Source organism: Clytia hemisphaerica, unplaced genomic scaffold (assembly GCF_902728285.1).
Source record: "Clytia hemisphaerica strain Z4C2 unplaced genomic scaffold, Clytia hemisphaerica genome assembly, whole genome shotgun sequence".
NCBI lineage: Eukaryota > Metazoa > Cnidaria > Hydrozoa > Leptothecata > Clytiidae > Clytia > Clytia hemisphaerica.
The window spans coordinates 7,601-20,569 of record NW_027103761.1 but is presented as its reverse complement, the minus strand read 5'-3'; the positions used below and the strand labels follow the sequence as shown (position 1 = coordinate 20,569).

Here is a 12,969-nt window from a genome sequence, read left to right as displayed (position 1 = left end):
TGATTGTGAAATAGCTATTTTCCTGTTAGGGAGCGTTTAAAGCAAAAGGTGAGATCAATGTTTTTAATACGTATTTTTTGTATATGCATATAACATTGAAAAGATAATTTTTATTACATGTGTGATATAAGTGTAATATATAATACAATTATTACAGGTCCATGTTATACATGGACCTGTAATACGCGAAAGCACGTGGTAAGCACGTGGATAGATTTTTGGCTTTAAAATAGTTCTAGATCAATAAAATACCTTTGGAATTATATTTTTCACATTAGCAACTGTTTTTCAAACATTTTCTTTGTGTTTTACAGTACTTGAAGCTGAGCTGTCAACACTGACATGTGACCCGTGACCTGTGTCCTGTGACCTCCGTTTTACACGAACCGTTTTTCAAATGATCACTTCTTTCAGTTTGAAGATGATCAGTATATATACTTGATCTCCTAAAATTGTTCAAATCTTTATTAAAAATTGTGATTTTTTCTGTAATTTTAGCTTCTATATAAGAGCCATTTTCTGTAAGAATCAGGTAGGTCGAGGAATTGATATCCTCAGATTTTGCCAATTTTTGGATATTTTGCTCAAATACATGAAAATAACATCCTGTGAAAATTTTTTTGAAAATTTTTTTTCGTTCCCAAGATATGGGTCTTTAAAGTTTGGGCCAATTTGCCCAAAAAAGTGCACTTTTGATAAATCTTTGACTTCAAGAGCAATTTTAGACATGATCAAGTTTAAGTTTCATTTCAAAACATATTTTCCTGGAAGAAATCCATGGGTACTTTGAAAAAATGGCGTTTTGAGAAAAAATTTTTGACCCCATGGCTAGAAATCACTGCCTGAAATCACAACATTTCTAATTTTGAATAGATTTTGAGAGCAATTAACTGGCTTGGCCACAAGTGTCACATTGATATTTTTGTATATTTCTGAAGTCTTTATGGCGGTCATCTTTAACTTTCAATTAAACTTTTCATGTGACACTTAAGGCCATGCCCTAAAATGGCGGTTAAACATAGCTTTTCGCTTAATTTTTAGTATTTTCAATGAGCTTTTGAAGCCATGGCCCTAAGTTCCACCACTGAAACAAACCATTTTTAGTTAGTGTTTTGGCCATATTTCCCAATCCTAAAATCAAACCCATGTGCTCTAATACCATTTTTGCACAATTTATCTTCGAAAATCTTTTTAAGTCATCAAGACTTAGCCAATTTTTCCCTTAGCAACGCATTGTTTTTCCCTAGCAACCAGGCATCCAGCTTTAGCAAAATTTTCCAAACTGTTTCCTAGTGGTTCCAGACCATGGTAAATGTCTTAGATTGCAATATCAAAGTCTTGGACACAATTTTCACTGAATTTTAGAGCAAATTAGGGTCGCAGAGACAGAAATAGCAAACCCCAACAGGTAACGAGGAAGCAACTTTGGCTGATGCTTGTTGCAAAACCCCAAATCAAATCAAATCGATTCTAATGTTTTTGACATTATTGCAGAGGAAATACTAAGAGAAAATTAAGTGGGGGTACTTAGCATAGAAGTTGAAGGTTCTTTTAACAGGTGAAATGAGGCTTTTGACGGGGAATTTCACCACTAAGAAAAAACGCTAAGTCTCTTGTTTTTCTTTGTTTTCAAATGCTAAAAATTATTTGCAATTGATCTTTGAAGGGAAGTATCTTCTTGCATTTCATACCTTTGTACTGTTTTGTCATTATATATACTACACAGACCTAGAAAAGAACTTTGAAGAAAGTTATGCTGCCTTATAGATGAACTTTAACTACAGTACTTTACAGAGGATCGTACAGAATTTCAGTGCAACATTGATTTTTTAGAACCATTTATGCTAGATTCCATCCAATTTCATTATGTTAATTTTGACTCTTTGATATTAGTTTTGATCAAAATATTGAAATAATTTGACTTGAAATGATCATGCTTGATGAAACTCAATTAAAGTGGTTCTAAAAACTCAGTATTGCACTGAAATTCTGTATCCTCTCCTCCTCTTAGAGTCCATCTGTAAGGCAGTATAACTTTCTTCAAAGTTCTTTTCTAGGTCTGTGTAGTATATATAAAGACAAAACAGTACAAAGGTATGAAATGCAAGAAGAGACTTCCCTTCAAAGATAAATTGCAAATAATTTTTAGCATTTGAAAACAAAGAAAAACAAGAGACTTAGCGTTTTTTCTTAGTGGTGAAATTCCTTGTCAAAAGCCTCATTTCACCTGTTAAAAGAACCTTCAACTTCTATGCTAAGTACCTCACTTAATTTTCTCTTAGTATTTCCTCTGCAATAATGTTAAAAACATAAGAATCAATTTGATTTGATTTAGGGTTTTGCAACAAGCATCAGCCAAAGTTGCTTCCTCGTTACCTGTTGGGGTTTGCTATTTCTGTCTCTGCGACCCTAATTTGCTCTAAAATTCAGTGAAAATTGTGTCCAAGACTTTGATATTGCAATCTAAGACATTTACCATGGTCTGGAACCACTAGGAAACAGTTTGGAAAATTTTGATAAAGCTGGATGCCTGGTTGCTAAGGGAAAAATTGGCTAAGTCTTGATGACTTAAAAAGATTTTCGGAGATAAATTGTGCAAAAATGGTATTAGAGCACATGGGTTTGATTTTAGGATTGGGAAATATGGCCAAAACACTAACTAAAAATGGTTTGTTTCAGTGGTGGAACTTAGGGCCATGGCTTCAAAAGCTCATTGAAAATACTGAAAATTAAGCGAAAAGCTATGTTTAACCGCCATTTTAGGGCATGGCCTTAAGTGTCACATGAAAAGTTTAATTGAAAGTCAAAGATGACCATAAAGACTTCAGAAATATACAAAAATATCAATGTGACACTTGTGGCCAAGCCAGCTATTGCTCTCAAAATCTATTCAAAATTAGAAATGTTGTGATTTCAGGCAATGATTTCTAGCCATGGGGTCAAAAAATTTTTCTCAAAACGCCATTTTTTCAAAGTACCCATGGATTTCTTCCAGGAAAATATGTTTTGAAATGAATCTTAAACTTGATCAGGTCTAAAATTGCTCTTGAAGTCAAAGATTTATCAAAAGTGCACTTTTTTGGGCAAATTGGCCCAAACTTTAAAGGCCCATATCTTGGGAACGAAAAAAGATTTTTCAAAAAAAATTTCACAGGATGTTATTTTCATGTATTTGAGCAAAATATCCAAAAATTGGCAAAATCTGAGGATATCACTTCCTCGACCTGCCTGATTCTGCCTGATTTTTACAGAAATTGGCTCATAAGTAAGTTGAATAGAACGGGAACCGTAAGTTGCAAAAATGTATTCAAGAATATATTTGTTAGCGGACAATTTCATTAATATTGATTTACCTCGGTGAGTGTAAAACACAGGTCACAGGTCACGGGTCACAGGTCTTACAAATTACAGACCAGAAAACTGTAACACACTCAAAACATATAACTCATAACATAAGTTTCTGAAAATATTTTATGTCATGAAAATATAATATCAAAATATGTTATTTAGAAGACTTTTTAAAACGACAAATCATCAACCCCAAATATTGACAACAAATGACAATAAATTATGTAAATAATGACGTTATCTCAAAGTATGAGGTTTTGTCCACCAATTAACATCAAAATATTTTTCATGCATAATAGGATGCTGACGCTGCAAGTGGATATATTGACAGGTTTTGAAAACAATAAATACTCCAAGAGAGCTGTTTTAGAGATACGAAAATAGTGACGTCATTTTATCAAAAATACAAATCAGGGGATAAAAATATTGAAACATTTATAAAATATAATCCCATTGATGCTATTTTCATCAATTCTTGTTATCATACCCAAGGTGATGCATGAGATGAAATGAGATATGACATAATGATTGTGAAATAGCTATTTTCCTGTTAGGGAGCGTTTAAAGCAAAAGGTGAGATAAATAATTTTTAATACGTATTCTTTGTATATAACATACATGCATATAACATTGAAAATATAATTTTTATTACATGTGTGATATAGGTGTAATATATAATACAAGTATTGCAGGTCCGTCTTATACACGACATAAAACGCGAAAGCAAGTGGTAAGCACGTGGATAGATTTTTGGCTTTAAAATAGTTCTAGACCAATAAAATACCTTTGGAATTATATTTTTGGCATTAACAACTGTTTTTCAAACATTTTCTTTGTAATTTACAGTAATTGAAGCTGACCTGTCAACACTGACCTGTGACCTGTGTTTTACACTAACCGGATTTACCTCCTTCAATTACATTTCCTTCAAAATCACGATTTTTAGAATCGAACAAATACAATTTTGGATGTTTTAAGGGTTTTTTCTTTTAAAATTGAGATGTAATTACCTTCAATAACAAGGATAGCCCCAGTAACTTTCTCGGTAAAAAAGAAGTTTTTATCAATAATGTCATATTTGTCAGAAAGTATTTCAACAGAAATATCAACTTGTCCAATAGACCATTTCGCCTTTCCATCTGCCATCTTGAATTGTATGCAAAAATAGAGGAACGGAAAAGCCGTGGTTGGATTTAGTTGGAAAGTATGCAAAACATATGCAAGTTTACACAAAGATTAAAAAGACAACAAAGCATCTTTTAAATAAATATTATAATCATTACAACAATAAAGAATGGAATTTCTCAATCCAAAAAGAAATATTTACAGAATAACAAAAGCCTTTTAGAAATTTGTTCTTAAAGACATAGCATACTCTGTTTTCATGCCATTAAGAAATTCCACGAAGACGGAGTACACACATCAAACTTTCAAAACACGCAAACTGAAAAGCAGTAATTATGACGTCACACATTATCAATGTTTTGATTTGATCATTTGGCGGCTCTATTCCCAGGAGAATAATTTACCGTCAGCCGAATAAGGATTATTTTTTACCTTCGCTGATGATTTTCAGTTTGAATTTATGTCTAATGTTATTGATTTTTGAAGTGCTTGTTCTAAGAGATGAGCAAATATAATTATTTTTTTAGTTTTCAAGAGAAGCAAATTTAATCTTTCTTCTACAAGATTACACTTTAATATAATGCCAATTATGCATGTAAGTTTTATATTAATACTTTCTTTTTGCGGATATCCCTTTTTGCAAATGTTTTGCATACTTTCTAAGGGAATTTCACCACGGCAATTCGGCCACCATAATTTTTGCATACAATTCAATATGGCGGATGGAAAGGCGAAAAAGTCTATTCGCTCATCTCTTAGAACAAGCACTTCAAAAAACCATAACATTAGACATAAACTCAAGCTGAAAAATCACCCGCGAAGGACAGAAATATTACTTATTCGGCTGACGGTAAATTATTCTCATGGGGAAAGAACCGTCAGACGATCAAATCAAAACATTGATTTGAACCCGCTGAATGTGTGACGTCATAATTACCGTGTTTTGAAAGTTTAATGTGTGTACTCCGTCTTGGTGGAATTCTTTAATGGCATGAAAACAGAATATGCAATGTCTTTAAGAACAAATTTCTAAAAGGCTTTTGTTGTTCTGTAAACATTTCTTTTTGGATTGAGAAATTCCATCTTTTATTGTTCTAATGATTATAATATTTCTTTATAAAATGCTTTTTTGTCTTTTTAATCTTTGTGTAAACTTGCATATGTTTTGCATATTTTCCAACTAAATCCAACCACGGCTTTTTCGTTCCTCTATTTTTGCATACAATTCAAGATGGCGGATGGAAAGGCGAAAAGGTCTATTTGATTATTTCTAGTTTTCAAAGGAAGCAAATTTAATCTTTCTTCTACAAGATTACACTTTAATATAATGCCAATTATGCATGTAATCACGCCATCAAGCAAGAAAAAAGTCCCGATCACGCCATCACGCAAACCGCTGGGGGGCCTCGATGAACGCAAGGGAATTTCATATGTTCCAACTATACCGAAAAGTTTCGAAGATTATCAAATCAATGCATGGAAAGTGATCAAAAAACATTAAAAACATCATATCTGAGCACGAAAAAACAATTCAAAAATGCCAAAAAGGCCTGCCAGATGAAAACACTTTAAATCAAAAAAATGAGAGCCAAGAATCCACAACGAACACAACGAACACTGGTAATAGCATTGAAAAGAAGATCAAATCAACTCCCTCGGTACAAGAAATAAAGCGTCAATCCATCAAGAAATCCTGTCCTCTTTAACAAAAGTAACAGATCAGGTGACTGAAGTCAAAACATACGCCAGTGCAACAAAAACATCTACTCCGGTCTTAGCTAGGGGCTTTAAAAACACTGTTAAAGAAGCAAAATCTACATATATAAAAGAGAAGCGTGATAATAATAATCAATAATCGATCATTAAAAGAGTTAGTCAAAGGCAAATCACAGCCAAGCTCAGACATTCCAGTGAAGATATTAAAGGATTGTTATGATATGTTTTCCGAGTTTCTATGCTCAGCAATAAATGCTTTTTTCGAGTCTCTTTCCAAAAGGATTGAAACTTGCCGATATAGACTTCAGACTGCATATCGCACAAAATATTGATTGGTCGCTAAACTTGAAGCATATTGCTTCTCAAGGATTACTTTAGGTCTCATAGCAGCCTTTTTATCAGATAGAAAACAAAGAACGAAGATTGGCGACCATTGTAGTATCTGGCAAGATGATGAAATAGGTGCCCCCCCCCCGATGATCCGTTTTAGGGCCACTTTTACTTAACATGTGATTTTTGTTTTACTTTATGAGTCGAGACCTAATACCAGTAAAGAAATCTTCATCATTATGCAGAACGAAAGCTTTTTTAACAGCAACTCAGATAAGAACCTAAATTAAACTTTTGACAACTTCTGTACAATTGAGTCACATATTAAAACGACTCATAAAATAAAAGCTAGCCAGAAAGTTATTGCGCTTGCAAGGGAAGCAAAATCTTATGAATGCATTCTTTCACAGCTAGGCTGAGCCATGAAGCCATTGTACTCCTCCCAAATGGAAGTATCCGATTAGATAAAGTATAAAGCCTGAAAAAAAGGTTACCAAATCAACAATAGTACAGTGTGTCAGGAAGGTGTTTAGAAACCAAAAAACATTGGCACTACCAGTAATTTTAGGGACTATGGTGAAAGTTGGCTCACCCTCGAAAATATCGAATGTCTTGGTAAATCATCTAAAAGGCATGCTCCCTGTCGCCTATCACCAATAAAAACATAAATGTAACATGCCTAGTACTTTGTTGTGGGCTTTGAAAGATAATAATCCATGTCAAAAACTTGAGAAACGACTACTTTTTCCCTACTTTTCCTTGACGAATACGATATATTACGGGGGGGGGGGGTACTTGATTTCTAAACGACAGCATGTGTCGCCCAAAAAGGGCTCTCAAAATCGGACCCTTACAGCGCTGCCCTTGAGCAGTGAAAAGGTATCCTTACAGTGCATTTTACAATTGAACACGAAAGTTCATTAAAAAAGCTCTCAACTTAAAAAATGAAGTTAAGGGCTCTGACCATAGTCAATTTTTAATATTTACCACTTACAAAATATAAATTTCTACTTGATGTAGCCCACAAAATCTTTTTGCCGTATACCTTAAGGGAAGATATTTTCGCGAGAAGAAATTTTCGCGGAATTTAATTTCGCGAATCAGAGTTTCAAAATGGAAAATTTCGCGGAATTTAATTTCGCGAATGAGCCAATTTTAAAAGTTTCACGGAATTTAATTTCGCGATTGAGAAGAATTTATCAACTTAGATTAACTTTTAAGCATCACGGAGTTGTTTATATTTGTTTATATTTGATAAAAAATACATGTTATAATGCTTAAAAATCAATTGTGTCCATCTTTTTTGGTAATACCTGGTCAAAAACAACAAAATAAAAGAAGAAGAAAAAAAATCGAATTTCGCGGAATTTAATTTCGCGATTTAACAATTTTGGTGTGTTTCGCGGAATTTAATTTCGCGAATTACGCCCAATTTCGCGAAATTAAATTCCGCGAAAATTTCTTCTCGCGAAAATTTCTTCCCTTAAGGTATGTTGTATCTTTTACCGAACTAAAATTTTTTTTTGGAAAATCTTTCTGAAAGCTTATTTGCTTAAAAATCTTGAAAATAGTGCTTTTTAACCAATTTTCCAACCCAATTTTTCATAGAAAAACAGCCATAACTTTTGATGCATTAATTTAGAAAATTTTCCGAAAAATTTAAAACAGTTCAATTCTTTGCGGACAGTTGGAAAAAGATTTTAAACAAAAAGGTTAATTACCCAATAAAACTTAGCATTTTTAGGTTAATTACCCATTAAAACTTAGCATTTTTTATAAAAGAAGGTGATACAACATATTATTAACGTCTTTTTAAAGTTCATAACGTCATTTTTGCAATTCAATTCTTAATATCTCAGGGATTTGATTAAAAAGAAATTTATAAAGGCAATTCTTAGTTAAAAGTGTTAAAGAACCTAAAATATAACTTTTATGTTCAAATACTAAAAATCAATTTTCCGACTAAGTTCAGAGCCCTTAAGTCAAATCAAACACCAAAATATAAAGAAAATTTTACTCTAGGAATTGACTATTGTTAGCAATAATAAAACGGGACACGAAAACTAACTTATTTATATTCCGATCGGAGTAAAAGTAACTAAAATGCCGCGTAAGAGATGTTCGATTTTAGAAATCCAATCAGTAGTTTTGGCGAAAACGGAAATCGGATTTAAAATAGACACTGAAGCTGAACCAGAAAGAAAGAATCGCGGAAGGGATTTGAGGGGTCACTGCTGCTGACCAAAAATGATAGGATTACCGGAAAACAGATTTTATTCGCCAAGCTTGCGAGTATTAAAGGTGCGTACCTGCTAGTTCAATGTTTTCATGAATCATCTCGATATTTTTGTCTTTGCTCTTCATGATTGTGAAAGTGAATTCGTATTCCATTGGTGCTTCCATTGTTAACCAAAGTTGTAACCAAATTAAACCATTTGAAACTATTTGAGCACACCTTTCGATTTCTTGATGCACTCTTCTTTTACCGATTCTACAGCATTGAAAGTCGAAGACCATGTAGACATCGCTTGCATTGACCACAAAAACTACATCTTGAGGTGTGATTTTCTCAACCCTGTACAATAAAATGTATATTTTCAAAGACAACCTATAATCATGGTCGTAATATTTGAGAAAAAAGGGAAATTCCCACGAACTTTCAAAACCACAAACGATTTGGAAGTGCTCTAAGTTAGGTTGGAAGGATAGAGTTGCAAAATAAGTTAACTCTGAGTTTTAGGCTTTCTGAAGCCTTAGGATCTGGGGATCTAAAAGTTCAAAAATGATCCAATAAGGCTCAGAATACAGACTGGAAGTCAAATTGAAATATCCGATTAAATTTAAGAGATGGCCCTAAATCGACTTTCTCGCCCGAACTCCAAATTTCGAAAAATGATGAAATAAGCCAAATTCTCAATAGATTTTGACCATAATTGTAATCTGTGAGGAAGATTCTTTTTTGGACCAGTTGAGATTAAGTGATAACCATCGCTAAAAATTGGAAAAATTGTCCTAACTCTGACCTCTTTTGTTAACAGCGAGGCTTTTTCAAGCAGAGAAGACAATTGGTTGACGAGTTGAAACAGCTTAAAATACGTGGCAAGAAGGCGTGAGGAATATCTAGTATATGATATTTACTGAAATTGGTGAAATTCTCATTGTAGAATCTGTATTAATTTGCAGATTAATAGATTACATGTTTTTTTTATAAGCATTGCACTTATAAGCATATCTAGGCTCAAATTAAGCATATATGACAAACATTACTTGAGCCTACGAAAAATCTTTTCTTCCTGATTTTGGCTAGGCTGCGCGCATCCCCAGAATTTATTTTGTTATAGGGGATGCGTATCGTGTATGAAATTCTCGTCCGAGAGTTACCTCAAATTTGGGGTAACCAAAATTTGCATAAATTTACATAATTTCGTCACATCCAATCAAAGAAAGAAAAAAATGAAGTCATTGTGCTGTTTTTTTCATAATTATCAATTTTCATTCATTGAACAAAGAAAAAAAGAAGTCATTGTACTGCTATGACGCATAATCAAAAAAGAAAAAAAGAAAAGACGGGGGTAAGTTGGGACGGAAATATTTTAGACGATACGCATCCCCTATATCAAATCATATCAGAGGGGATGCGTGCAGCCTAGATTTTGGCTGGAATTTTACGGATTTTCAGTATTTCCCTAAATTTATGTTTTAGATTTAAGAATCCCCTCAAGCATTTTTCAGCCTTATTAAGCTTCGAACCTAAGCATCTCTGAGACTGTTTTCGGATTTTTGTATGCTTATAAAAAAAAAACATGTATGCTAAGTTGAAATAACTCGGATGACAGAAATCTTATGGTTATTGGCTTTATTTTTACCTAGGAACTACCTTAAAGGAAGAAATTTTGGCGGGAATTTAATTTGGCGGATGGCCGAAAAAGTTTTTTAGAGGGAATTTAATTTGGCGGATCATGGACGAAAAAACAAAATTTGGCGGGAATTTAATTTGGCGTTTGCTGAAAAATTTATCCTTAAAATGGTGTAAAAAGAGCAAAAAAATGCAAAAACACCTTAAAAGAGATCATATTTTCAATAAGTTTAATTTGGCGGGAATTTAATTTGGCGGATGGCGGTAAAAAGAAATTTTGGCGGGAACTTAATTTGGCGGATTCTGGCCAAATCCGCCAAATTTTCTTTTCGCCAAAATTTCTTCCTTTAAGGTATTATTATAGAAACCAAGGGGTTTGTGTAGAACACAGAGAACGTTCATTGTCTTTCAATCGATATTTTAGCTTTTTTTCATAATGGACATGCCATGGCAGCTCGAAGGGCTCTAATTTTGAAAATTGTTTGATAATCTTAGTTTTAAAAAAATCCTCTTTTTTAATTGCAGACGAAAAATTTACAAAAATTGTTTTTCTAGAGTGTTCTTAACAACATAAGGCTAACCCTACCTGAATGTCTTGTTTGTGCTGAGGGTGCGGTTCGGTACTAAATTAAGAAAATAAGTGATTTTTATTATTTCTTGGTTTCTTTCCATATGAAATATTTTTGCCATCATCTAGGCAACAAAATTCAAAAAATTTGTAGATCTAATATTTTTTTAGTCCCGGTGATAAAAGCGAAAGCAGATCTTTTTAGGAATGTCATCTAAGCGCATGGTAATCTGAAATAAAGATACATGGGTGTAGTAAAAAACTGATTGATGTGAAATCCATCCTGTTGCTTAGCTATATCCTAAGAAAACACATCGTTTGAATAGCTATAGCTAAAGTTTAAATTTTGAATAAAAATTGAACGTAAGAACAATTTTGTTGAAAAATAACTCTGGGGTCTGCTGGGGTGGGAAACGAACCTGTCAATTTTTCTTTTTGTTTCTGAGAGATGACATCTATTTTCTCTTCCATTTTCCGTTGGTCATCTATGATCTTACACTGGACATCTTTCATTTCATCTTGCTCATGCTCGATGTCTTTCCTCAGATCCTCCATTTGCTCTCTCCTTTCCAGACGCATTTCTAACTTGAAGTCTTCTAAACGCTTCTCTGCAACTTCATTCAAAGTTTTTTTTGCACTTCGTAATATGTCCTTTTTCATATAAACCAACCTCTTTTTCAGTTCTTTGTCTTGCTGTTTGAAATTGGAATCGAATTTTTTCTTAATGTCTTCTTTCAATTCATCGAAATCGAAGAGCCCCTCGATAAAGTCTGTTCCATCTTTGAAATCAAACACAACTTTATCGTTTGTTAACAGCTCGTCAAAATCTTTCAGCATGGTTTGATCATATTGCAATCCAATTAAACAGTCTTTTATATCTTTCCATATCTTTTTAAAGTACGGCTCGTCAAAATCATTTAACGAGCCGTGTAAAATTAAATTCCTCAGGTTTCGAATTAACACAACAAATGCTGCAAGAGATTGATCATTTGCTTTTGGTACTTTAATCTTCCAACCACCCAAAGGTGGAGGGATATTCACAAAAGTAATGATGAGTAAAACAATAAGCGTGATATCGAATGAATTTGATTTACATAAATTACTGTTCGGTGGTAAAATCAGGTCAAACTGATCCTGTTTCAAAGTTTTTGAGCTCTTCAGCTTATTAAGAATTTTTCTGTTATTTGGCTGGTTGAAAAAGTTGTACAGTTGGCCTGGATCTTTTGGTAATCCAGCATAATTACCACCGATATCATTGTGGAACACACGCAGTAACGCTTTTTTGCCATGTACATTCAGGGCCAAAACGCATTTGGTCCAATATTTGTTTGTGTTAACCAATGTAGAAAATTCGCTGCCCATTTTCCAAGCTTATATATATCTTTAACTGAAATGCAAAAAATATTTAATCTTTTATTATTATTATACTATATCCAAGAGTATTTAGGTTAAACAAAGCATAAACTAACCCGTTCTAAGGCATTTTTAATGCTTTAGTTGCTCTAATATTTCTAACGTTTTAAATTTGATTGAAGTAAGGTCACTTCTCTGAAACCTTACCGCAATAACTTCGAAATTAATAAGGGGTAAAGAATGCTTCTAAAAAGTTATAAACGGCCGACACCTTAACTCCACAATTCTAAGCTGGGCTCACGAGTGCCAAAATAGAGCAATTAGATTAGATCCATGATAAAAACAAACAATGTCTATTCATAAACATTGCCCTAGTTTTGGGACGCGTCGCATGTTTCGTCATCATTTAAATAACTTGAAGATTCAAGAACCCTTTTTCATTGTCATCCTGACTGACGGAGATGTTCCACCGAAGTTCGAAAAATGGACCCTACGTGGAACTCGTTCTTTTTTTAATTTTGCCAAAATTAAAAAATTGCAAAAGTGAATCTGACCGAGGCCGAAGTTTCTTACCCTGCGAGGGTTTATTTATCTATTTGGGGGTTTTTATGACCCTTTCTGGGACTCATGAACAGAAGGTACCCATGACCAATAGCACATCCCCATACTTCTT

The 12,969-nt window shown here is 33.5% G+C and overlaps 1 protein-coding gene across 1 annotated transcript in view; it reads right to left on the bottom strand.

Annotated features, from left to right (window-relative positions):
• LOC136805607 (uncharacterized) overlaps positions 1–12,326 on the bottom strand; it is a 46,514-nt gene extending 34,188 nt beyond the window's left edge. The window contains exons 1-3 of the mRNA XM_067062172.1: positions 11,363–12,326; positions 10,962–10,998; positions 8,829–9,094 (exon numbers count right to left, since the gene is read on the bottom strand). Coding sequence (XP_066918273.1) covers positions 8,829–9,094; positions 10,962–10,998; positions 11,363–12,305 — 1,246 coding nt within the window. The 5' untranslated portion in view covers positions 12,306–12,326. The remainder of the gene's footprint in view (positions 1–8,828; positions 9,095–10,961; positions 10,999–11,362) is intronic.
• Between the last annotated feature and the right edge of the window lie 643 nt (positions 12,327–12,969).